This window comes from Porites lutea, chromosome 1 (assembly GCF_958299795.1).
Source record: "Porites lutea chromosome 1, jaPorLute2.1, whole genome shotgun sequence".
Lineage (NCBI taxonomy): Eukaryota > Metazoa > Cnidaria > Anthozoa > Scleractinia > Poritidae > Porites > Porites lutea.
Window position 1 is genome coordinate 14,516,812 of NC_133201.1, and position 27,691 is coordinate 14,544,502.

Sequence of the window (27,691 nt, forward strand, 5' to 3'; positions counted from 1 at the left end):
GGGTATTTTAAAATTAACTGTCAGAGCTTATACTTATCACTTCAAACAAATTTATTTACTGAGCTAGATTTGTTGACATCTAAATATTTTCCTTCAAAGACGAAACTTATGTCCCTAGTTCGACCTAATAAAAATACATAATCAATAACTGTACATTAGAATTCCATCCCTTTCTCAATATAATTCTAACTATTTGTTTTTTTTTTGTTTTGCTATTTTCACATCAAGTGAGCTGGTAATTTGCTAACTAATTTATGAAATGTCCTCATGTCTTTTAACTTGGGATACGTTCTTTTTGGATGATCCGCAACAGGATTCATGATCTACAGTCACTCAGGAGTACTGATGAATCCTTGTCCAGATAGCGGTTCCTTTGATGCTCTGTTATGCACCATGATCCGATAGATCCTGAGCCTTTTAATCTCCCCAAATGAACACACCCTCGTGTGTTTGTGTTGTCATTAAATAGACCATTTCCAAGTTCAAAAAACTCACTTTCAAATCTAACGAGGCTAAGATCAAAACTTTTCTTTTGAGAATAAGTTGTATTTGCCTTCAATGGCTTTGCACTTAGCCTCGCTTTGAAACAGAGGCTTGAGGTAACTCGGAAATGGCGTATTGTAATATAGTACGGTGACTGGTAAGCATAATATAATCATTTAGCACGTAATATTAACGGTATTCCAGTTCATTGTCCCGAACCGAAGATGCGCGTATTTTTTAAAAAAAGTCTGTCCATATCAAAAGTGACATATTGATTCATATTCAGTTGGCAGAAGGTTGGCAACCACTACACTTCTCGACGTAGACTGGCTGAATGGGCACTTTGCAGCTTAACAGTCACATGGTACAACAAAAGCTCGCTGCTCGGAGGAGAGCAAACAACACAGTCGGATCTTGAAAGAGACGAAGTTTGGCTGCGTCTCGTTTCATGCTCTACAGTAAAGCGATTTTTGTCCCACGTGACTATTAATCTGCAAAGGGTCCATTTCCTTGTCATATTAGACTGACACTCATATTATGTCTCAGAAGACGTGACTATCACGTGTCCGTGCAGGTCCTGTCGTTCTGTTTCAGAGGACTGATGAGTCATTGTGCACACTTCAAGCGCAACTTTAATTCTCTCTTCCAGTATTTCCATGACAACTTTCTTAGCCTCGTCATGAGATGGTACCGTTTGATTGACAGTGCAGATATTTTCAGAGTCTATTTCAGCTTCTGTTGCGCCGGCTTCGCAACACTTGGTATCAATTCCAAGTATTTCAAGTACAGTTTTAATTTTGTCGGGGTTTGAATACTCCAAGTGACCGTCAATCTAAAATCACAAAAAGTCAAATACAGATTAGCAAATATTACAAGGTAAACCATCTACATCAGGGGAGGTTAAAACTTGAGCAAAAGAACTCTCGACATATGAACCACCAACAATACCAGTGAGACATTTTGGGTGGACGGCAAGCATGCCATATGATGTCAGCGTGCTTAATGATAGTTTTGAAATTACACAACCTATGACGTTGTCATAATGCCTTGCATTTCTTGCAGTAAATGATTACAGAAATCCTCATAATGATGGCTACGTTTCAGTGAACCAAATCTAACTACTAAGATTGTCGTTAAACAAGGGTTACACGACAAGACACAACAAGGAAGGCTCAGATCGCCACATCGAGCCACACTGAATTAAAATTTCTTGCGACCGGTTATGGGCCTTCGCAGAACGTCTCTACTATATACATATTCTTTTAGAAAAAGATCATCTCAGACCTGTGTGATTGATTGTCTGAAATAAGTCAGACAGTCCCGGCTGAGATGATTTATTTTAGAGACTGGTTTAAATTAAACAGAAGAAAGCATGAATTAGTAAAGAGATGGCTCCGAAGGGGTGAGGACAAAACATGGACCAGGGGTCCATGGACCCCCTCTTTAGACCGGGTCCAAGGACCACTTTCATGGACCGGGTCCATGGACCCCCTGTCATGGACCAGGTCCATGGACAGTTATTTTTTATTTTTATAAGAAGGTTTTGCATCAGATCCATGGACACTCAAAAACAGAAAAAGTGCCCAAAAAAGATTTGACGAGACGCTGTCGACCAATGCTCACGATTGATCACAAATATTTAGTTGTGCTTACATGACATACACTCTGCTTGCACATGTGCAGTCGCAAGACTGTTAAATTAAGCTGATTCAAAAGTTATCACCAAGAGAGGAATTACGCGCTCCAGTACAAAGATTCGCATCACCCTTAGAAAAACAAGCTGGAGTTAAGAATTCATTGTTTTTAGAGCAATCATGACTGAGTCACATCGCAATTCTCCATAGTTGATGTAGCTTCAGTTTAAGCTACAATCCCTGCCACTTCTTCTTCTTCAAGATCTGGATCTGTAAATCACTATCCGTGAGAATTTATAATCGTCCTGCTAAAAGCGCTAAGGAGCTGGGCCCAGCGTGAAAAAACATTGCAGGAAAAAGTGACATTCATGGACAAAAAGAAAGTGGCTTAGAATCATTCAGATCCAGGATGCACTTTGGAGAAATTTATAAACAACCTAAAACCCTTTTGATCAGCCGCAATGAACAGCTTTACATTTTAAAAGAGGTAGAAAATCAATATGTGTGTCACGACCTCTCGGTATGAAATAAGCGGCAAAAATTTACATTTGCTCAGTCAAAAGGTTTTCCTCCGAAGCATAATCTACACATAAGAGAAAACAATTCATTGGAACAAGCAGTATTTTGGCATGAGGTACCCACCCCCCCTTTTTTTTACACTATGTAAGCACAATTAAACATTACTGATCAATCGAGCATTGTTTGTTGTTGTTGTTGTTTTTTAACCTTATTTTTGCACTATTTCTGTTTTTGTTCATTTCTAATTATTAAAAAAACTGTCCATGGACCCGGTCCATGACAGGGGGTCCATGGGCCCGGTCCATGAAAGTGGTCCATGGACCCGGTCCATGAAAGTGGTCCATGGACCCGGTCCAAAGTGGGGGTCCATGGACCCCTGGTCCATGTTTTGTCCTCACCCGCTCCGAAGGCGTACTGTTGGCTGTTTACAGGTTATCCGAGCCTAACTTGTTGACAGATATCATTGTTTTCAGATACTAAAGAAGTCAACAGTTCCATCGTAAAAAGACCCATGTAAATCTGGGACGTACCAGCTCAGAGAGATCAACATTAATCATTCTTCGATTTTTCCACTTGATTGCTTGTAATCCAGCTACTGATAATTGCGCAGAAGCAGCACGATAAACGTATCTCAAAAACCAGTCCTTGCTAAAAAAAAAAAAAAAAAAAAGAAAAGAAAGAGTAATAAAATCACAAAATGAGAATGCACAAGACGGATACCAAATTACAGCCAATCAGGCACAAACCTGCAGTAACCGTTGATAAGTTTTCCTGCAACAACTTGACCAACAAATCGCCACTTTTTCTCATCACCGCTGACTGGCGCTCCCAAAAGAATGGCGTCTTCAACAATCCCCAGGGCTCCTACAACAACAGGGATACATACAACATCATACAACATAGCAAGCGGAAAAGGAACGAGGCTGTCATACGACACTTGGATAATACATTGTCAATCATGTCAATCATAATGTAGAGGTAAAAGTGTAATATGAGCCAAAGAGTCTCACATAACTGCAGCTTATACTGGTTTCTGTAGCATGAATAGCCTGCGTATCATGGCGGTTTTGTCGAGTCGGGCGCAGGAGCGGCGTAGCCGCGAAGTTCGCGCGCGAAGCGCGCGAGAACGAGCGGCGAAGCCGCGAGAAAAATCTTCAGATTTGATTTGTAGCTTAAACTTAAGCTACACCAAGCAAAAAAGTATGGAGAATTACGCTGTGCGTCTTTCTTCTACTGTATGCGATTCATCGACCACAATCGCGGACACCGTTCGATGTATTGCGCCGGAGTGCGTTATTCTGTAACACCGAGTAATAGAGAAAATTGAGGTGAACTTTCTCGAAGCACTGAAATTTACTGTTTCTGTCATAAGGTCCATTGCTTTACAGCTCAGTGACAACATTTCAGTAATCTGGTCGTCTATAGTACTTTTTAGAGGGGAAATTGTGATCATACAGGTTTTCGATGAGGATATTTCTTCTTTGGCCATAGCAAAGACAGTAAAGATCATGCTCTTGCCAAATCTTGTTGACAAAATTTCCATGACATATCTCCTTTGAAGAAGACTGTAAATGGCCATTTTCTGTTTAGGCTTCAATACAATTGCCCTGTTTTCCCGTCAAATATTCAAGATCGACGACGCTCCGGTCAACGCTTCTTTGATATTTTGATTTTGTTTTGCGGAGATGATTTGTTCATTCCCTCGAAACTCTCTCATGGGAGATTACCAAAATATTTGATTGACAGGCGAACATTCCGAACCAATAGGAACGATCCGTACGCTGGCGTACGGACCGACTCAAAAAAGCCCCCCGTCCGTGCAGGCGGTTTTTCAAGTTGCTTCCGCCCCAATCTCCACGCGGTTTCTCTGCCCTCGCCCGCCTTTATTACTTAGCGCGCCCAACCAAAACCGCCTTGCTACGCAGGCTATAGCATGAAGTACCTAGGAGTCTGAGATGCTAGTCTATCGCAGTATCCCATACTCTCATACTCATATCGCGTGTCACTGGGGACTTTTCTTGGGAAGCAGAGTAGCCTGCGAGCAAGCTCTCCATTTGGGGGATGTAGTGAGAAATCAAGCACGAGCGCCACGCGAGAGAAGACGCTCCCGTATTTCCGCGCAGCTCGTTTCACTCGCCATTCAAAAATGCTGAACTTAGAAACAACCCTATGGTGTGGCCAGTGCTGCAACACGGTCTCTCTGACATAAACTGCTACCTTGTAAAAAATCTCATTTTATTATACCTATAACATATTTTAGAGTTTTTTAGTGCAATATTAGGGTTTTTTTATTCACGAAAGGAGAGTAGCCTTGAAAGGGGAATTAAGTTTACCCCTGCTACTACCCGCAGTCTTTCAGCTTTTTTAGTTTATTTACTATCAATAAACTCAAACTTAAACTATCTCCGTCGCGTCAATTCCACCACTGCCCGCCCTCCACTATTCCTTAGTACTCTAAAAGATAAAGGTGTAAAATATAACAGCTATCTTTTGTGGATGTAGACAGTAGGGTTTACCTTTCTTGGCCAAAGCTTCAAGACAAAAGAAAATCACTCTTGCACCCAAACTAAATCCAACCAGCGTCACAGGTCTCCTGCCCTATTTTAAACGTAAGAAAATACAGTGAAACCTCCTAATACAGGTTTCGATAGATAACGTCATATGAGATGTCAAATGCCATTCAAATGAACAGTGGAAATGTTAAGAATTCTTTGACGGTATACGTTTGCATTAATTTCTTTATCAAAGTGGACCAATTGGTCATAGTACCATAAACATAGATTGCAACTCAAATTTGCAGAAATCAGATGAGTGAAACAAGCTCTCTACAAACCAAACGAAATAGAAAACAATACTGTACTGTGAAACAAATCAAATAAGTTCGTCAAGTCACGTTTTTTGATGTAAAAATCGAAAAAGTTGTGGGTGGCAATTCGAGGTAATCTTTCGCATTTCCGGTGTCTGGCATGTTGGGTAGTGGAATTAAATTACAAGTGTCCGAAAATACAGGTTGGTAACAATAGAAATGACTATTTCAGGTACTTTTTAGGTGCCCGCGTCCGCTTAATAGAGGTGTCCGCTTAACAAAGGTTTCATTTAAAGCGAATAAGGGAAATAAATTTCGGGACTTTGGCCACTGTCCGCTTAATACGGTGTCCGCTTAATACAGGTTTCACTGTACACAGACATGTTCGATATAGCGTGAGGTTTGAACTAAAGGCTCAGCAGTGAGTCTACAGTATTAAGATATTTTAATAACCGACCTGCTGTCTGGAGATAAGGACATCAGCCAGGAGTTTTCCTGTTTCAGCAGCTCTTCGTGAGCAAACATTCCATGGATTGTCAATAGCATATCCCAGTTGAAGGAGAAGTAATGGCCACGTAATAGCTGTAATCAGACCTTACAAAGAACAAAAATAAAAAGACCATCCAAGACTCTGTTGTCTGTTATCTGTGACTTTTAAAAATAACTATTTGGCAATGTTGTTTGTGATACACGGGTCGGCGAGGATCGTTTGTAAATGTTGTTGTAGCAGTAACTGACGATTAATTTTTTAGTCACCAAATTTGCTACTCCTGGTGGTGAGTAGACAGTTTACCCGCGGCAAGAGCAGAGCTTCTGCCGGCTTTATTGGTTTTACTCGCCAAGAAAAGATGTTTGCTCTCAAAAACTAAAGTTGAAGATGTATGGTGGTTATGTGCGGGTTGTGCCATTGGTTCAAAACATGATCTCAGCTGACTGGAAGGTTAAGGTTTGAGCACCTGATCACAGCAGTCACTTAACTTGCTATCATCAATCGTCCGCATATATGACTGAGCAGCTCTTGTAACACTACCCCATGAAGTAGAAAATTCTAACTACGGCACCTGTATTGTGGTACATTGAAACCTGTATTAAGCGGACACCCTCGGGGAATGCTGTAGTGTCAGCTTAATACAGAGTGTCCGCCTAATACAGGTGTCATTAGATAACGTCATATGAGGTGTCAAATGGCATTCAAATGAACAGTGGAAATGTTTAGAATACTCCCAGAGACGAAAAATTTGTGGGTGGCAATTCGAGGCAATCTTTCGCATTTCCGGTGTCTGGCATGTTGGGTAGTGGAATTTAATTACAAGTGTCCGTTTAATACAGGTTGGCAACAATAGAAATGACCATTTCAGGTACTTTTTAGGTGTCTGCGTCCGCTTAATAGAGGTGTCCGCTTAATAAAGGTTTCATTTCAAGGGAAGTAAATTTGGGGACTTCGGCCACTGTCCGCTCAATAGAGGGTGTCCGCTTAATACAGGTTTCACTGTATATAGTAGAATTATTGGGCAATCATTCACATCTTTATCTTCGACAACGATTTTGATTTATTTTATTGTCATCGACAAAGAGAAACACCAATATCTCTTCATACCATTAAGGACGGTGTATTTGAGAGCCTCTTGTGTAACAAAGCTGATGGAATTGGAAGTAAAGAATGAATACATCGCACTTCCCATTTCAGCCAAGTACCTGTAGAAAAACAATAGGGACTTTAAGATCCAACGACGCGGACGGCAACGAGAAGGTAAAAAAAGCAATAGGTTTAATAAGCAAAATAACAACTTCGCACGTACATCACACTTTTTTTGTACATTTCTTTCCCGTTTTTACACGACTACGACGTGGAAATGCCTTATTTCGCGTATTAAGGAGGATGTAAACAAGCAACGACGAATTTTATATCTCTTTCTGAGCTTGGACATGGTCACTTGAAATTCAGCTTCAGGAGGGTTCGCCCACATTTGACAAAGTAAGTGGGTAGGAATAATCGCTTTAAAGACTGAAAGAACGTAAATTCACTTTTTAAGCGACGCTCTCGTTGTCGTCGAGTCGTTGGATCTTACAGTCCCTTATATGTATACAGAAGTTCCTCAAACTTATGTAAGCAGCTACCTACTGCGGGATATTACAAAATATGAACTTTGGACAGCATGCACTTACTCTAGTATTTTAATCGGTCTTGGTGCTAATGGACTGAGCTGTAGCAGGTGTTAAGGCGGCAAGGGAAGTCTTTTTAACTTGAAATCAGAAATGCTTTTATCTATTAACCCATTATCTATCAATCGGTTGAGGCGACGCGTTTGGAAAAGACCCGGTCGCACATTTCAAAACGTTAACGAACACTTACGAGTTCCATTGACCAAAGGGATTTTCAAAAGCTTTAATTTTCACACTGATAAAAACAGTTATGTGTTAGTGTTCATCTCTAATCTTTTACCCCGTCGAGACTAGCTCAATCTCTTCAACAAGCATCATTACGTTTTTTACAGACATAATTTTAAATATTTCAGAGCATCTTCTTTGTTAGACAATATCAAACCTTTTAACTGTCAACTGGACATTATCTTTTATCATTATCTTTACCCTTTTTTGGCTTTGCTTCATTAATTTTGCCGTTATTGATTCAAAGATGTTGCTTTTTGTTTTTATAGCAAACAGTCAGATGCAATTAGGAAGAACTTTACCGCCATCAGGGTTTTAACTTCTTTATTGTCATTGTCGCATTTCGTGTTACTTTACTTGTGTTCCATTTCATTTTTTTGAACTTGTCGCATTATTTCACTTACTTTGGAAACTGAATTTCGTGTTGATTGAACTATGTCATTATTGTGGGTAAATCAATAGGCGTTAATTTGGATCAGTAAAGGATACCACGTTGCAAATACTAACTTCTTTAGATAGTGAGAATGCGACACTAATGATGAGATCTAAATCAGAATACACCAACAACCAAGCGATAAGACCATGCAGGTCTATATACTATGAAGCGTATCACTTTCTGCCGGATACACACGCAGGTAAAACTTGTCTGCATTTTATACGAAGTAAAACTATATTACATTTCGTACAACTTGAGTGCAAGTCAGTTTTGATAAAAAAATAATAATAATAACAATAATAAAAAAACAGTCATTTACCATCCAGAAAGTACGACTAACTTTCTTTCAAAAGAAAGTAAATTGATAGGTTTCATTACTTATGAACGAGAATAAAAAGGAAAAAATAGGACACTGAATTGACAGCTGCTCTAGCACAAGCCATAGTTTACCTTGACTCCCAAATCAAGCTGTACTGTTCTAACGAAATGTTTAAATGTCTCCACGGATCCTGAAATGCATTCTTTATGTCTATACAAACATGAGAGAGGAAAAGGATTCCATGCATAGTGTGAAATGAATAGAAAATACTTTACTGCACATACTGGTGCTGTATTCATGCTAAAATAATTAAATAAATAAAAAAACTTAAATAACGATGAAAAACAGTTTTTACAAAAATGAAAACTGGGCAAAACGTACACCGAACAAAACTGAAATAATATGTAGATACATTAAATAATCATCCCCGAAAATCAACTTTGAAAAACTGGTGGCTAACCAGTTTCTAAAAACCACGATTGCAAACCGGTTTGTCCGTCCGCGTCAATTATTGTATTGCTATATAATCTATACCTTCTAGTAATGTTTTTACGGGTGAATACCTTGCTCATCGTCTTTTAGCCACCCCGAAATAGCGACAACAAGATGTAACTGCTCGCCATTTCCAAGTGGTTCAAATTCAAACTGCTCGACTTCTCCTATCCTTCTGCTGAGACGATATCCTACAAAGTTTAATGTGTATTAGAAGCTTTCAAATCACACTAACAATAGCCAGGTCTCTTCAGTTGTCACTGACTTGCTACATTTAACTCGAATAAAGGGGCTAGCGCAAAGCAACTGTTAGCACTGAATTTTTTTTTTTTTTTTGGGGGGGGGGGAGGCACTGTTCATCTTGTTATCCGCCTTTTTTCTCTGGCTTGTTTGCTTCTCGCATTTCCATCTCAGGCTGGTAATTGTAGCTGCTGCAGAGTAATCGAGTAATTGATTTCTCTCCTTCGGCTTACAATTCACGGATCACAGTTCTGGTACGTTCAAGTTATATCAACACCTATCACAGCTCTGTGATTTGTTGATACGAGCTTCTTAAACTTGTATTCATGTAAGAACCGTTTATTTCAATCGATCTGATTGAATGAATATTGCAATCAGTTGGTGATATACTCTTGACTGGAACATCTCATTACCATTATTATTAATAATTTGAACAAATATACGACAGACCAAAATTATTGTCAAACAATAATTCAGATATACATGTACCTCTTAATAATTATAAAGCGCATGTATTATTGAAGGCTGATTAGCAGCGGAGCTCTCGCGCGCGAAGCGCGCAGCGGAGCACCGCGGGTAAGAAAATAAAGTAATCTACCCATCCGAGAAAATTGGGTAATCACGTGACCGTACGCCCGCCCGACCGTCCGTCCGCACGACAAACATACCAATGTAAAATAACTCAATCAACAGGTATGGCAACCCAAATGCAACTCGAGGTTATTTTGGCGGGAAATCACATAACCACCGGCGTCTTGTAAAGCAGAGACAACTGTAGAGTCAATAAGCACGAAAACGGAAAGCGGAAATTGTTTCTGTATCCGTGTTGTCCAAGGTATTAAGCTTAGATTAATTGTATATTCCACAAATTTGGAATATAGAGCAAAAGATAGACAGAGAAACAGAGAAAGTAGGTGGCAGGCCTGCGAAGCTCAACGAGAAAACGAGCAACATAAGGTACGTATGAATATACGAAATGTAGATATATTTCGGTTTGAAACAGAAACGTTTCTCGAATAGAATACACTCCTTAGGATAGTGAAGTTATCAGAATTATTTAACACTGAAGCCGATGAATTGTTTTTTCAAATTACTTGGAAAATAAACCGGCGTAAGCAGACACTACATACGTACAAAAAACATGACAAGTAAGCGGATTTAAAAATAAGGCGCCACCAACATAGGTTCAGTTGGAATGTCATACATGTACGGCTTCTGTCGCGTACCATTTCTTTTTTCGAAAAACCGCTCGTCAAAAATACTTCTTTAAAATCCAGTCCCAAAAAGACGCTCAGATTGTGAATCTCAAAAATCCTGATTTGGGTTTGATCCGAAGAATCCGCCCTGAGTCTGGATTTAATGGATTCATGATCGTTTTTGGATTTGCCCCCCAAAAACGCAAAATCCGTTTTTGGATTCGGAAATCCGGATTTGGATTTTCCCGACAAAAACGCAACCCCCCAAGCCCACCACACCCCGCCTTGAAGATAAAAAAAATCATAAATGAACCTGACATGCATCATAACGGTACAACAACTTTTGCCATTGTATGTCACTGTGCGAACTATTCAACTTTACTCAGATCGTGTACGTCAGTTCATCGTGTTTTATTGTTTATAGGCGAAATGATGCCGAGCAGATATATCAGACGTCGATAAAGCATTACACGTATAAAAGGAGGAATACACGGGTAAAAAGTCTGCAGACGTACTTTATCCCGGATTGTTCTTGGTGCAGGTGAGAAATAAAACTGCGGATACATAAATAGACTCAAAAGCATGGGTAAATTCCTCAATAGAGCACAGATGACCAACTGTTACCTGTTTCAGCTCGTTTTGACTGGTATAACATCTTTTGACCTAGCCATGTAGAAACACCGAGAAAGGTAGGACAGAATCGCCAGCTCAGCGATAAAACCTGCTTCGAAAACTATTCATTTCCTCGCCGAACTCAAATAACTCCCTGCTTTCGACAACAGTTGTTGATGTGATCAAAAGCGTGATGCGCATGCGCATGTGACGTAATTCAAAATGACGTCGAAAAATGCAGACATATATAGGCCACTTTCGATATATTAAAATTCAGCATTATAGCGAGTCTTAGAGAACACAAACAAAGAAAATGAGTAAACGTGAATAAACCATTTTCTTTGTTTGTGTCCGCTAAGACTCGCCATCATGCTGAATTTAAATATATCGAAAGTTGCCTATTAGCGGAAACGTCACCCGCACCACAGGATCACCAAGTATCACAGGAATTAGGTGTTCCGCTCTCCAAACGTCGAATGCAATAATGGGAATATCACAACAACAGGCGCTTCTTGAGGTCACCACCATACTGGAGAGTTACTGATGATCAGACGAAGCCCCATGTACCTTGATGAAAATCGAACTTTGTACGATCAGGAAGATATGATTGTCATTCTCGAATGGAACCATTTCAACACAGAACCTAGTGACAGCAAAACGTTTACAAAGAGGCAAAAGAAGAATATCATCGTCTACAGTATCGAGGGCAGCCGATATATCAAGAAGCAAAACAATTACTGACTGATTCCTGATTATCAATAGCAATAGCAATGTCAAGTGAACACAGATCGTGCTATCTCTGTACTATGAAATTCTCTGTAAGCAGATTGAAAAACCTCACAGAGGAAGTTAACATCAAGGTACTTAATTATCTGGGTAGCAAGACTTTTTTTCAATGATTTTGGAAACAAAGCGAAGATTAGAAATAGGCCTGAAGTTCTTATTCTCCACCGGAGATGAAGTCGTCTTCTTAAGTACGGTAGGCATAAAGCCAGTTCCCAAAAAAATGTTAACAATCCACCCAAGAAACCGAATTAATTCTAAACGCTTATCGTCTCACATGTTTATTAATTAAAGTAGAATAGGGTCAAAAAGGGTGCGGATCAGTTGCCAAAATCACAGAGAAAGTGGGACATTATTGTAGTTAACGTAAACGTATTAATAAAGATAAAAAAGAGTGACCACTAACTTATCTCATCCAGGACGGTTTGTTTAACTTTCTCCGCGACAAAACGAGAGGAATTTGCAAAAGCTAATCAACGTCCTTCAAAACAAAGTAAGTTGTTTCTAGTTCTGAGCTTCACTTGTTGCCTTTACGCTGTTGATTTCATTACTTTTAATGAACATTTTCTAAAATAGTTCTCACTTCCTGCATGTTGGGTTGGGTTAATTTTGGAAACGGAAAAAGCAAACGGCGCCACTTTTCACACAGTTTTGTACTCGATCGAAGCATTTCAACGAAAGGAGAATCCTGTTTGTGTTTCTTTGTTAATTTTTGGTAAAGCACCTCTTCGTCCATTAGTTTCCTGGCGCTTTTTCATTTTCCCTACCGCGCGGACAGCGAGAATTAAGGCACTTAAATAAAAAGAAAACCATAAAGCAAAAAGATCGCGTCGACTTTTTAAAAATGTTTTATAGCTCGCAATATGGGCTGGCATTGTTTCTTCTAAAAACTATATATATTTACTCCCCGAGAGCAGGTGACGCTCAATCACAAACTGAGCTAGTTATTACAAAAAAACGATAAGCGTCTCCATTGTTAATGAGAAACGATTCATACAACATAAATTAAGCTTAATTTGTAAACAATTAAAAAAGGAAACCTCATAGAAACCGTGTTTGCTTCAAAGTAGTTTCACGACACAAATTCGTCGAATACACCGAGTGTAGCATGAAACAAGTTTGTAACCTGAAAGGGAGACAATTCAAATGTTTTATGTTAAACAGCCGTAATTATGCAGGCACACAGGAATTAATCGGGTTCAGAAACAATCTAGGGCAAAGAAAACGCTGACATCTAGAACGTCGTGTCTTTCCATTTATACACAAACTCACAAACTAGTTAATGCCTTCGTTCTAGATGTTAATGCCGGCGTTCTACTAATTATAGCGATGTTTTTCTTTTCTTTGTGGATTTAATAAACTTTTTAACTGGCATAAATTAACGCCGATGACGTCATGTATCTCATTAACATAGGTGGTCTTCAATACGCTATAACGTCTGAAAATACAAAAGTTACCCTGTAACTATCCATCTGAGACTTACTGGTTTTTATTAAAGTTTATTAAGGACCATTTTGAATGTAATAGCTCAGACCTGGGGCCAAACGTCGAACTTTTCATGAGACGAACCAGACTTAGTGAGTTATAAAGTTCATGAAAAGGTCGACTTTTGGCTCAGACAGTTAAGTTCGTCTGAAGGAGTTTGGATCGTCCAACAAGTTCTATCCGCCTGCTTCAGACGGATAGAACGTCTAAAGATCGTCTCCGGGACAAACATCAATCTTCACGTGCGATAAACTAAACTAATAAATTAAAAATTTGTATGATAATGTACATTTAGCCTTTTTGGGAGAAAGGTTATTAAAATTGCTTATTGGTCTGATTCAATTTATTGGTTCGGCGTGTCCTAAGTTCGACGTCTGACTTAACAGAAGACCATAACTTAATTTAGGTCGACCTAAATTAGAGTTTGGTTCGTATCATGAGAAGTTCGACGTTTGGCCTGGCCTAGGCCTCACTTTGTTTTTTCCATTACCTCGCCTGCCTAGTGCATCACAGGCCAATCAAGGTCAGTTAACGACAAAACATTAAACGCCTAGGAACTCCTACTAAGAACTCAGCCATGTGCACTCACAGCTGAAACCCAAATGGAAAAGCGGAAGCCCAAATATGAACTTATATGGTATCGACTCTGGGATGCGAACTGGTGCCATATAAACTATATTAGGTGAAGGCAAGTACTACCGCCGTATAGATAGTTTTCACTGTGACGTCATCAAATTGTAACATCAAAATAGCGAGGTTTTACGAATTCTTATTTACACAAGGTTGAAGATAAATAAAAAATAAATCTCTGCACAAGTTTCCATTCCCGTAGCATATTTCATTTCGAAAATACAGAAATTTGAGTTTTTACAGTGCGTGACACCAAAATAGGAATGCTGTCTCGTTGAAAAAAAGTTTCTCCTTGATTTTCAGCAGTATAACCATTTCAAGTATTAGAAGACATGTTTATGCGCACGTATGCTAGTTCTCGAATGAAAAGAAAGAGCTTTAATAGAAAAAGTGAACCCCAGTTGTTTTTGTTGATTTCCGGCGGCCATATTGGTGGACCAAAACGGTGCACCAATACGGCGTCTCCATACAAAGCTCTACAAAGGTGCATGAAACGTTTCGGCAAATAACTCATGATCAGAAACTGTGGGCTACAAAGACCTGAAATTTGGACAAATCGTTTACATTTTAGTCTTTTATAACATTTCATTTCCTTGGCTTCTTCCACCGGACGGTTTCCAGTTTATTTTTTTTTTTTGTCGCGTGACAGTGAAAACGATCTATAAAAGGAGATAGGATTAGCTAAGTCAGAAGAGCACATACAATGTTATATAAACTATAGGAAGGGGTTGAAACATCATAAGAAACTGAAATAAACTCACAATTTCCCCTGAATTGTTTACTATTAAGCACCAAAACCTATAACTGAACAGCTGCTGGGTAAAACCTGATGTATATCACGCTGTTAGATTTTAGACATCCTGTTTTTGAAACAAATGTTTGCTTCTCCCATCAGCTTCAATAGAGCGAAAAGAGGCAAAACACAGGATTGGAATTCCGAAAGTCAATTTTCAGGTATTTTATACCTCAGTCTTTGTAATCACCTAAAATTAGAGAACAGTAAAAATTACTTCAGTTTTATTTGAAAATTTTTATGTCTTAAAAAGAAAAAAAGGTGAAGTTGAAATATTTGAGCGGAGTCTCGTTAAATTACTAAGAACAAACATGTAACTTTAAAGCCCCAGAATTCCGCGACACCTACTTAGTTTACGGGTGCATTGTTCTGTGCAGACTATTTGTCGCCTAATAGAGCCCTATTTTCCGCACTGACATCTTGTGTTTACAGCTTTGACAGGTTATGTAGGGCGATACTCTGAACAGGTGAATGTAGTAAATTCGTCGACTGTGTGACATGGAGCTCGCTTGTTTGTGGGCCTTTTGATTCAACAGTTTCTACTTCAATTTGCTTAATTTTTGTGACGAAGGCTTATTAGGTTTTGGTGATGTAGTTATATATTATTGAGCTAGTTATTATCTTTTTAAAGGCTAAAGAGAAAACACCCTTATTTAATCTATAAGAGATTGTCAGTATACAGATATTTCATATCGCTTTGACAATCAAAAAATGACGAGCATAAACATGATTGAAATGTTCGTTTGGCCACTCGACGTCTTTCACTGCAGTAGCCTTCTTGTTTCTTGCATATCGACTTTGAGAGAAATCTACGATAAAATAAACTGCGTCCATGAATTTAAAAGCTTCAGAGCCATTCCATTGACTTAATGCAACGCTTTCCTCAACCCAAATACAATAAACAAACCATCAAACCAGCTGTAAATAACAGAAGAATCTTGATAGCTGTTGTAGTTTATTTTGTAGCAGCGCAATAGAGGAACACGAAATACTACAAACATAAAATTACACAAAGCTTCACTTGTCGATAACAAAAGCAACTCCAATGGTTGCCTCTATAAACTGGATAATTTTACACCAGGACAGACCGAAGGTACATGTCTGACCCTCACTTCACCTCCCTTACTGAGTCTCTTCTTCTCCACCCACTAAAGCCTGTAAGGGCAGGCGGCCGTACGCTGACGTCAAAGCCAAATTTTCTCGCATCGATAGGTTTCCAATTTCCATAGCAATAATTTTCCGCTGCGCACGCGCAAGCTCCTCTTTTAGCATATTTGCGAGGAATAAAACTAAACCTTTTATAGGTAACAACCTGTCCACTGAGAAAATACGAAATCATATCTTTTCGTGAAAGCACCATACAGCTGTAATTGCTACCCAGTGCTTGGGAAACTTTAAGTTAACTTTTTTTTATCATTTATTTATTAGCTTTTTCCCGTTCGGTTAACGTTGTCCTCCGTGACAAATGAATTATCTTGCTGGGCAAGTAACTTTTTAAGCTCACTTCTGGCAAGTCATCATATGACTTAATCATCGTTGACCAAGACTTGGAAGCAAGTAATGGCCCTCGCCTAGTAAAATGTGAAAGCTGCTTGTCCAAAGGACAGTCCCTGGGAACCTGCCACAAGTTACCATTTACCATAAACAACCAAATTTTGGCAGTTTAGTACCCACTACAAAAATGAAAAAATATGGCAGTGACTTATAAGACCTTCGACTGAGGAGAGAGAGTTATCCTTGGTTCTGATTCAGTCTGTTAACAATACGAAAGAAATGAAGGAAAGAAGCTAAAGCGGAAGTCAAATCGCCAGATGGGTGAGAGGCAAGGATAGTGAAAAGAAGGAAGAAAGGAATGAAAGAAGAAACAGAAGGAGGAAGGAGAGCAGAGGAAAAAACAGATGAATGGATATCACTAGATCTATAAACATCATACCAGTTAATCCAGCTCCAGCAGCTCCAAATAACGAAGCAATAACTGCCACGCCTGCTGTGGTACCCAGAACAGCTGCACTGCTGGCCCCAATTACAGCACCAGCACCTGCTGCTACTAACGGTGCTGCCAGTCCTCCAGTAACACCTAGAGAAAAGACAAGAATAACAACAACAACAATAAATGATCATGATTCTGAGGATAACAATGGGCGGTGGTGACGGTGAAGTTCACAATAGGGACTTTAAGATGTCACAACAGCGAGGACAACGACAATTTTAAAAAAATCAATACGTTGAATAGGCAAAACAACAACTCTGTACGTGCATCACGCTTTTATGTACATTTCTTTCCCGCCACTGCACGACTACGACGGGAAAATGCCTATTTTCACGTTTTATGGAGGACGTAAACAAGCGACGACTAAATTTTCTTTCTCTTTCTGAACTTGAATATGATTCTTAGGAATTCGGCTCAAAAAGAGTTCGCTTGCATTTGACAAAGTAAATGAGTTGGAGTGATCGCGATAGAGATCGAAAGAACGCAAATTCACTTTTGAAGCAACGTTTTCGTGGCCGTCACCGTCGCGGTATCTTAAACTCCCTCATGATGACAACGACGACGACGACAACAATGATGATGATGATGATGATGATGATGATGGTAGGTGATGGTGGCGAATTAATGGTGATGGTGAACCAAATATTCAAGATACTTTTGCTTACTCAATACACAAAACAAATAATGCTCCTTTGAAGCCACAAACTTAGATTAATAGGATGTAAAATTCTTTCCTGTCTATAATTTTGCTTGTTTGCACTCTGGCCACAAAATCAAAAAACGCGCGTTTGTATTATATAACTAAAGAGTATTATGTAACTAGAGTTGTACTGTACTGTTTTCTTCCTTAATTTCCTTTTATAAGGAAAGGTTGTGAAAAAGCTAATCCAACCACTGAACACCTCAAGCATACTGCGACTTTACGCGCATCTGTTAACATACTCAATGTAAAGCTCTCTGATATTATGAAAACATAGATGATGATGGTGTTATTCAAAATATTTCTTCATTTCTGATTGGCTTTAATTCCCAAGCTTATTCTTCATAACCAGCCAGTGCTGACCAAATTTGGAAGATGCACGCAATATACAACCATTTTGAGATCACACAAGATAAGAAAGTGACGCGGAAGCTTAGCTGTTAGTGAAAAGCTTCATGGCTATATGAAGGCCATACATCTGAATTTCTGTCTTAAAACAAGAACGCTCTTACAGCGGCCGATAGTCTGGCTTGCTTGGAGATTAGATCGAGAAATGAGGAGGCGATTAATTCTACACGAAACAGGATTTCCTCGCTAAAGGATTTTTACTTCCTACCTTATCGACGTCGAGTATTCTTCAGGATATTTACTTTTCATTTGTTTCTGAATTGATTTAGTACTTCTTAGTACGCGTGTTTGCGACGGTCGGAAATCCGTCTGCGGTCGCAGGTTATACACGTTATAAGGGACATGTACAATACATACCAATTAAAGCTCCTCCACCTATTGCTCCCAGTGCAATCATAAAAGCTTTTTTCCTTTGCCTTGTAACTTTCTTTTTCCTTTGCACCTCAGCATCTTCACTAAAAAAGAATACAACTCTGATGAGTAAGGCTTGGTGAAACCAAAACTTCAACATAAAAAGTCTTCCTGAGACATAACAACTACATATTACAGCTGTACATGTACAAATAGTGCAGTGCAAGATTTGTTATTAACATTATCAATATGACGCTTGTTATGTAGCTCTCTTTTAAGAAGAGTGATAACCAAGTGATAGCCTGGAATCTAAGAAAGGTATGAAAGCATTTATGGGAGCCTGGTTTTAGGGACAAGGACTTTGAATTGCATTGCCTCAAAGTCTGGATCCAGCACTGAACTTTTATAGTCTTAACTGATGTAAACCTCAGCTCCGACCTGCAGCAATTGGGGATTAGGTCATTAATTAACTGTTTATCTTAAAAGTTGTTTCTGGTTGCTTGACATCAGTGACGGGACAGTAACAAACAAACATCAGGATAAATGAAAACTCCCTCTCTACTTCTGCATTTGTAAAATATATTGTATGCATTGCGAGTTCCCTGATATTGGCATTCACATTGCCCCTAATTATTCCCCATGAGGCACTTTTGACACGGGCCAACACTCTTTTATACTGTTCATATGTACCTACAGTATTGTCTCCTTCCTAAGGGGGCTTTTCAGGAACAATAAAAACAGCTAAATCAGCTACATTGTATTCATTCCAAAAAATTTCTCCATTCCTGATTAGCTTAAATCACCTAGGTATTTATTCTTCATAACCAGCAACAAAAATCAGCTTTATCCACACATAGAGTGGAACCTGGATTTAACAAAGTGCCAAGGGACTGGGGAAATTTGTTCATTATAAAAAGGGTTCATTCTATTGAAAACCAAGGGACACAGCTACTAGGTATATTACAATTTTCCATGACTAGGATTTTCAGATCTAAACAATTTCACCGAGGTACAGACTTTACATTTGCGCTCCTAGATTTTGTTTAAACTAGACTGCAAAACAGTCCGTATTTTTGCTTATTCAAGTACGTGCGAGCAGTCAAACAAAAGGTCTGGAATGAGGCTGAAAACAGAAAGCGAGACTGGGGAGAGACGCTAAAAATACGTTTTTTTTTCTCTCGCCTCACACGCCTCGTGCGCGTAAGACTCTTATGCCACGCTTTACCGATTTCTTTACTGATTTTGATGAAAAAAATTATATCGAGTTATATCAACGGACTTTATTTTATAGAGGTTCATTAAGTCATTGTATTCTTTATGAAAAACAGTGGAACTGTGCTCTATGGACACCCAATCGGCATATATATATAATGGACAGTTTCTTTTGTCCCGATGAAATGTTCTTATATTTGCTGTAAAATTAACCCACTTTAAAATACAGACACCAGTTAATACTGACAACAGATACTTTTCTGTGTCCCAAGTCACATATTCCCATATATAGACAACCTCACTTTACGGACATTTCCTCTCAGTGTCCATATTAACCGCATTTCACTGTTCTCGGCCTCATGCATTGATAGTCACTTGCTAAGCATGAAACAACTTTTTAGGAATAGAATTATTCAAACCTTGTGGACATTATACGTACAACGATGAAGTCAAGTAAAATTATATCTCAATGTAGCATTCAGATATGTTTTCCCTACCTTGGTTCACTATTTTTCAGTTGTTTTAACCTTTCAGCAAGGTCATTTTCATGATTTTTCAGCACTGAACGCTGTACCAGTAGCTGATCCCCCAAATGAAATATCAAAACTCTTAACCTGGCATCATAACCACCTGCAGTGAAATAACATCATGATTATATTAGAGCTGATATTTCACTCTGTACATAAAGAAAAGTCTGATCAGGGACTAGAGTCCATATAAAGTACCGGTACTCTTTGCGTGGACAGTGTAATACTGGATTTTGACCTTACTTTCCATGAAATCAACAAGAAGGGCAGATACCTATAGCTCTCTTGTTATAATAAAGGATGCATTTTAAAGAAAGACATCTTCCTAAATTGAACACCTACTGCATGTCTACCTGTATATTTCTGTGGTCAATCTTTTACTCTTTATGAGGCAGACACCTCTCTAAGATGCAGGGCACACTGAACAAGTTACCAATGTAGAGAGAGTTGTTAGTAATTGAATAGGTTATATGCCAGGCCCCGGTTCTTGTAACGTTGGATAGTGCTATCTACAGGATAAATCACTATGCAGTAGATAAGTATCACAGAAATCAATTACACTATCTGCTGGGTGAGGACAAAACATGGACCAGGGGTCCATGGACCCCCACTTTGGACCGGGTCCATGGACTACTTTCATGGACTGGGTCCATGGACCCCCTTTCATGGACCGGGTCCATGGACACTTTTTCTTAATTAATGAGAATTGAACAAAAACAGAAATAGAGCAAAAATAAGATTTGACAAGATGCTGTTCACAAATATTTAGTTGTGCTTATACATACTCTGCTTGCACATGTACAGTCGACGAAGAAGGAGACTGTTAAGCCAACGCGCTCTCGTACAAAGACTCGCATTATGAACAAGCTGAAGTTTAGAATTCATTGCTTTTAGAGCAATCGTGACTGAGTCACATCGCAATTGTCCATAGTTGATGTAGCTAAATTCAGGTTAAGGTACAATCCACTTCTTCGATATTCAGATCTGTAAATCACTATCCATGAGAATTAATCATCCTGCTAAAAATGCTAACAAGCTGGACCCAGCGTGACCAAATATTGACCTCTCAGCATGAAATATACTGAAACCTTTATTAAGCGGACACCTCTATTTTAAATAGCAGACGCGGACACCCAAAAAGTACTTGAAATGGTCATTTCTATTGTTGCCAACCTGTATTAAACAGACAATAATAATTAAATTCCACCACCCAACATGCAAGACAATGGAAATGCAAAAGATTGCCTGGAATTGCCACACACAAATTTTTCGATTTTTACATTAGAAAACGTGACTTGATTGGTTTCACAGTACAGTATTGTTTTCTATTTCGTTTTGTTTGTATAGAGCTTGTTTCACTCATTTCACTGATTTCTTCAAATTTGAGTTGCAATCTGTGTTTATGGTACTATGATCAGTTGGTCCACTTTATGCAAACGTATATCATTGTAGTCTCTCGGGGAGTATTCTGAATTTTTCCATTGTTCATTTGAATGGCATTTGACACCTCATATGACATTATCTATCGAAACCTGTATTAGGCGGACATCCTGTATTAAGCAAACACTACAGCATTCCCCAAGGGTTTCCGCTTAATACAGGTTTCACTGTAAGCAGTAAAAAATTCACATTTGCTCAGTCATGACGTTTTCCACCAAAGCATAATCCACCCGTCAGAGGAAACAATTCATAAGAACAAGCAGCATTTTGGCATGAGGTAAAAGTCGTGTATTGAATAATACTGATCAATCGAGTATTGTTTGTTGTTGTTGTTGTCGTTGTTTTAAATCTTATTTTTGCTCTATTTCTGTTTTTGTTCATTTCTCATTATTTTGAAAAAACTGTCCATGGACCCGGTCCATGACAGGGGGCAGGGGGTCCATGGACCCCTGCTCCATGTTTTGTCCTCACCCCTATCTGCTGGATAGAGATTTATCCGGTGGATAGTGCTATCCATCTTTTGAACAACTGGGGGCAGATGAGAGTTTCTAAACTATACCGTAACTTTGACATCTAAAGCCACTTTAATCATAAAACTTGACTATTCCTTTAAATTTTTAAGGATTAAGAGGTTGTTTTACCTAAAACAATAAAACTGAAGGCAAAGAGCTTCAAAATCAGACTTGGTGAGTTTATACAGATTTTGTTTAATTTATTAACAAATTCTAATGATGCACAGCTTACCTAATTCCTGAATAAGACTCAGCAAATCCTAGTATATAAAGAATGTATTGGAAATTAGCAAGAGTTCGCAAAAAACTAAGGAATGATCTTCTTGTAGCTCTATAACCACGTTACTTAAAGATACAGGTAAGAACTTGTTTTAAGCACGTTTAATGTTTTGAGTTAATTAATCATTTGCACAATAGCTGCATTAAATGATTAAGATAAATTTTTAGTATTTTAAACTGTTTACATGAAGCAGCTACAAAGGAATTTAAGTCAACAATTAGTTTTAATAGAAGCAGGGGTTAATGTAATGTTCACATTATTGTTGTTGTTGGTACTGGTGATACACAAGAGATCAAGAATTACAGACCGATAACATTCCTCTTAACCATTGACAAAGTGTTCCAGAGCAACTGCTCTGTAAACAAGTGACTGTGAAACTCAACCGCATATTTTCTGAAGCCAAAGCACTGCTTACAGAAAGAGACACAGCTGAGAGACCTGATACTCTACTACATCTAACTCAGGACTGGAAACTAGCAACAGACACGCAGAAAAGAGCTAGTATGTATTCTATAAACTGATATGAGTTAAGTGTTTGACTCTTTCAGCCACTCGCTGACACTAACAAAGCTTGGAGCATACAGTTTTGAGTCACACTCAGCGTTAGACCTCATGCGATCATTCTTAAACAACCGTCAAAATAGAGTAAGATTGGGGAAAGCAGCTGGTATCAAATGAGCAGTAGGTGTCCTCAGGGGTCTTCCTTCTGCCCCTTTCTTTGGAACCTATTTCAGAATTACCTGCGGTGCTCCATAACTACCACTAAACTTTCGATGTACATGGACAACCACCAGTTGTACACGTCCAGAATTAATTTTACAGCTGTAAGGGAAGCCTTAGAGTAGGAAGGTCAATTTGCTGCATCTTGGTATCGTGATAACTATCTACTCACAAATCCTGACAAATTCCAGGCAATGATCCTTAATCCTAGAGACATTGACCTAGGAGACTAATACACTGACATAAGCATAGATGGCAGGGTCATTACAAACACAGATTACATCAAACTACTTGGCATCCACATTGATTACAGTATGAACTTTAGTGGCCATATTAGTGAACTGCGTGATATCAGTAAGAAAGTAAGGATCCTAATGCGCCTGCACAATCTTATTCCCTGTTCAGCTAAGTTAACCATTTATAAGTCTCCCATCCTGCCTTACCTTAATTACATACTGCCACATGGTATGGCACTTCTGTAAGGCCTTGGACAGCCATAAAATAGAACACCTTCAAGAACGTGCCTTAAAAGCAGTATACAGAGGTAAGTCTGCCTCCTACCAGACACTACTAAAACTATCAGGACTACCCACATTGCAGAATTGTAGATTGCAGGAGATATAGCTATACCTATGTACAAAGTCAAGAACAACCTCGCCCCTACCAGCAACATAGCAGAACTTTTCAATTTAAAAAATTGAAGCGCCAATGTTGAAGAGACAGGAGCGTCACAACGAAGGAACTCTAACAGCTTTAATGTCAACGAAATTGCTCGTACAACAAGATGGATGTGATAATCACACACACGAGGGAAAACCGGCGCGCGCATATAATATAACACAATGCCGCAGGCACTGCCTGTTGGCGAAGCTATTCTATAACCTACAGCAAACATTCAATTCATTACTTTGGACATGAACTATGGAAGAGACTAAACAACAAGGTCAAGCAATCACCTAGTCTTCAGTCTTTCAAGAATACTATCAATTTTGTAGTATTTTAATAAATAACCGTGACTGTTGTGACCTTTGCAGATCCTGATTTTGTGATTTTAAGATTTTTAAGATTTTAATGTGTATTATTACGAATTATTATGTATTTTAGATTATTGTGCCCAATTATTATTATTATTATTATTATTATTATTATTATTATTAATATTATCATTATTACTATTTATTATTATCATAGATTATTATTATTACTATTATTATTATGTATTTTTAGATTTGTGTCCCCAGTTAGCTGTCTTATATTTAGTACAGCTAAATACATTTGCACTTAAATAAAGTTTCTTATGTTAAGTAGTTCTTATGTTATTATATTTATTATATTTGGTACACCTTTGTTGTAAAGTGCATATAATTCTCATGGTGGCCATGTTTCCATAATTATATATAATACTACAAATAACAATGGGGTTATGGTGTCAACCTAAAGATGTTTCACTGTAGCTCTTTTGTATAATTTAAACTACTTACAAAGCTACTTACCAACAGAGATAGTTAACTTTAACCCAGGATTAAGTATTTTCTTGTATTTTAAGGATTGTATTTTAGAAGAACACTCAACTCAAGCTTATAACATACTGTTGAGCCTCTACTGTGATAATACAAAATATTACTCTAAGCAATGAAGAGGAAGGTAAAAGAACAAAAACCAACCAAAATTTAATCCTGGATTAGTGCAAATCAAGCTTTCAGATCAGGAACCAGGCCTGGAAATTTATTTACAACTGCATGCGCAAAGTAGCTTATGCATATGTCAGAATTAGCTTAATTTATATGGAATAGTCAGGTTCACAAAACATTTCCAATTAGTGACTTCTTGAGGTTTTTAAATTTACCATATATATATGGGCCCCACATAACGTTTTGGCAGGTCTGTTTACAGCCAATTCTTTTAAATTATATAATCCCTTAACTACATAATAATACATTGCATGTACCTCACATTTCTTCCAATATGGAACCAGTGTAGCAAAAAAACCCTGTCATATTAGTTTTTTCATTCCTTGTTACTCCTCTCTTTCTTTCCAAAGGAAAGGGAGGAGGATGCGTGGAAATAAGAGAAACTTGAATGTAAATGTGTTAAAAGTACCTTTGGAAGTAGTACAAGTGTGTCTTGCAAATGTGATTCAGTCTTGAGAGCAGCTACAAGAGGTGCCATCTGCATATCAATTTTCTCTGCTTCATCCTCACAATTTTCAGTTTGAACCAAATGTAGGAGTGTTGAGAGAACTAATGGACAAAAATTAACAGCAAGTCTTTAACAGTTTGCCAAAAACTGCTGTCTATAATACAAGACCTAACTTTTAAACTTAAAAGCTACTAAAAATAGGATTACACGGTTCCACTGAAGTTAGGATTGTATATATGTTGATTTGTATATTAAGATGGTTAGAATCAGGATTATTCTACCAAAAGGCAATACAGTCATGAGGTCCTAGCCTGTTGGGGTAAAATTTCAACAAGTGACATGACTTTGAAACAGCCACATAAAACCGCATAAGATGACAACAAATGCATAAAATGGAGTACAATAGCAATAGGGACATGGTCTACTCCACCTCAAAACCTGAAATGACCATATTCAACTTCAACTTCAACTTTCAACTTTATTTAAATTTGAAAATATAGCAAAAGATACATTTGAAATTCAGACTAGCAAAATACATACCCAACCCCTCCCCTCCCCGCTTCTACCTTAGAGGGACTCATACATGTGTATAGTATTTAGGGAAACATAGCTGAGATCTGTATAAGTACTACCAGTACCTTGTTGTGGCAGATCAAGGTGCTTTACGATTGCTTTAATAACTTGTTCACTCCATTTCCTAAAATCCAACAGGAATTTAGAGATTAGTGTTAAGTCAAGCAAAAAAGAACAGCTTGCAAAATGATGGTTTACAACTCTTTCCAAATGGTTATTAGACTCGCTTGCATAAGCAGCGAGACTCATAATCTGCGACACGATTTTTGTGGTATTTTGTACACAAATGGAGGTCATTGTGCCATTGGCGTTCCTTGCGGAGACCGTGGCAACTGGGACTAAGAATAACTGTTGCGTGATCAAAGCCACACATGTTTTGCAAAGAAAGCTTAGGGAAGATTAAACTTAGAGCTTTTTCTGAAAAATGTTGGTCCAAGAACTGTATTGCTTGAAAGCACTGATTACTTTGGAACAGTTAAGTTAACACTAGTGAGGGGTCAAAAAAAAAAAGAAATTTAGTTAGCGAAACTGCGATGGTCAGGTGTTGTAAACTTTTATTGCATGCAAATGGATCTTGTGATGAACATGCAGTTTATTTTGGGCTATGACTGAAATGACGTGCAATGTAAATCACTTTTTTGATCTCTGGCAATGATGTAATTTCCCTGCAATGAAGGCCCTTGAATTTTCGTGTATCTATACACGCGTAAAGCCTGTGACCGCAGACGTATTTCCGGTTGTTGCTAACACGCGTACTGAATTAAGGCAGAAACAAATAAAAAGTATCAACGTCGATATGGCAGGAAGTAAAAAACCTTGACCCCCAACATGGCCGCCTTATCGATGGTTGCAACTATCAGGACATGAACAATCGATGAAATCGATAATCGATAGCAATCGATAACAATCGATGACAATCGATATCAATTAATCGATTGATATTGATAATTGACGGCCAATCGATGACGAAACTTTTTGTGATTATTGATTATCATTGATTATCAATATCAATTGATAATCGATGGCAATCGATAACAATCGATGACAGTCGATATCAATTAATTGGTTGATATTGATAATCGATGGACAATCGATGACGAAAATTTTTGTGATTATTCATTATCATCGATTATCAATATCAATCGATGGGAATCGATCAATTAACATAATAGATTGTTATCAAATATGCAATATCAATCGATTACCTATTCAGTCAAACATTTCAATTAAGTACTAATAAAGTTACACATTTTGATATCATGGCTTTTTATTTGAGTATAAAAACTAGCGAGTTCTTGGTTTTTTCATAGAGTACGCTTGAATTTCTAAGCTTTTGCGTGACGCAGCATTTACATGACGGCCGAGAGAGCCTTCATTTAGGTTAAAAAAAAGTGACTTTTTTCATGGTTAAAATAATATACGATCTGCGTACACTCCCGCGATACCTGAAGATATGGAGACATGAACTTAGTGCCAATCGATGGCAATCGATGAAGTTCGCGACTACCCAAGTGTGATTATCGATTGATCATCGATTGGCCGATGCCAATCGATGCTAATCAACAGTAATTAATCGATTGCTCGATTGATTTTCCGATCATCGATTTTCATCGATTGATCACGTCCTGAACTATATAGGCTAGGAGCATTTTATAAGCCACTTTAAATCTTAGGCCAGGGATTATATACGGACCGAAAAAACGATTTTTTCCAGAAACAAATATGATATACTTTTCCCTAAAACTAAACAAAAGTTAAAAAATAATAATTTGTGACGTATTTGTGGTTTAACATCTAACATAGTAAACAAACAGCAAAATTAAAAAGATCAGCAGCTTCTTCAATTCAAAATTTAAGCTTACAGTCAACACTGCATCTAAGGACCTACCTATCAGCTGATGTCTCAAACAAGTTTGACAGTATAATACTACAAACACTTGCATAAGAGTACTTGCTCAAATCTGAGAGCTTTCTTAATGTGCTGTCTTCACCCGATTCATCGTTGTCGTTTTCGGCTGCCATT

General features: G+C 38.3%; 1 protein-coding gene across 1 annotated transcript; it reads right to left on the reverse strand.

The window, feature by feature from the left end:
* Positions 1-33: 33 nt before the first annotated feature.
* On the reverse strand, positions 34-27,691 carry LOC140945717 (transmembrane and coiled-coil domain-containing protein 4-like). The gene is made up of 15 exons (XM_073394764.1): positions 27,557-27,691; positions 25,734-25,792; positions 25,057-25,196; positions 22,189-22,216; positions 19,975-20,107; positions 18,272-18,369; positions 16,750-16,893; positions 9,149-9,268; positions 8,717-8,795; positions 7,040-7,137; positions 5,900-6,036; positions 5,153-5,234; positions 3,383-3,500; positions 3,167-3,284; positions 34-1,315 (listed from the first exon to the last, which is right to left on the reverse strand). The coding sequence occupies exons 1-15, from the start codon at positions 27,688-27,690 to the stop codon at positions 1,019-1,021; spliced, it is 1,785 nt and encodes a 594-aa protein (XP_073250865.1). The 5' UTR covers position 27,691; the 3' UTR covers positions 34-1,018.

Bases quoted from the DNA above. Each gene is read 5' to 3' on its own strand.
- LOC140945717 (XM_073394764.1), bottom strand. From the start codon at position 27,690: ATGGCAGCCGAAAACGACAACGATGAATCGGGTGAAGACAGCACATTA. The intron at 16,894-18,271 runs GTATGTATTGTA...TCTTTTCTCTAG, and splicing joins AGGTGGAGGAGCTTTAATTG to GTGTTACTGGAGGACTGGCA. The intron at 7,138-8,716 runs GTAAACTATGGC...GTTTTTCTACAG, and splicing joins AGCTTGATTTGGGAGTCAAG to GTACTTGGCTGAAATGGGAA.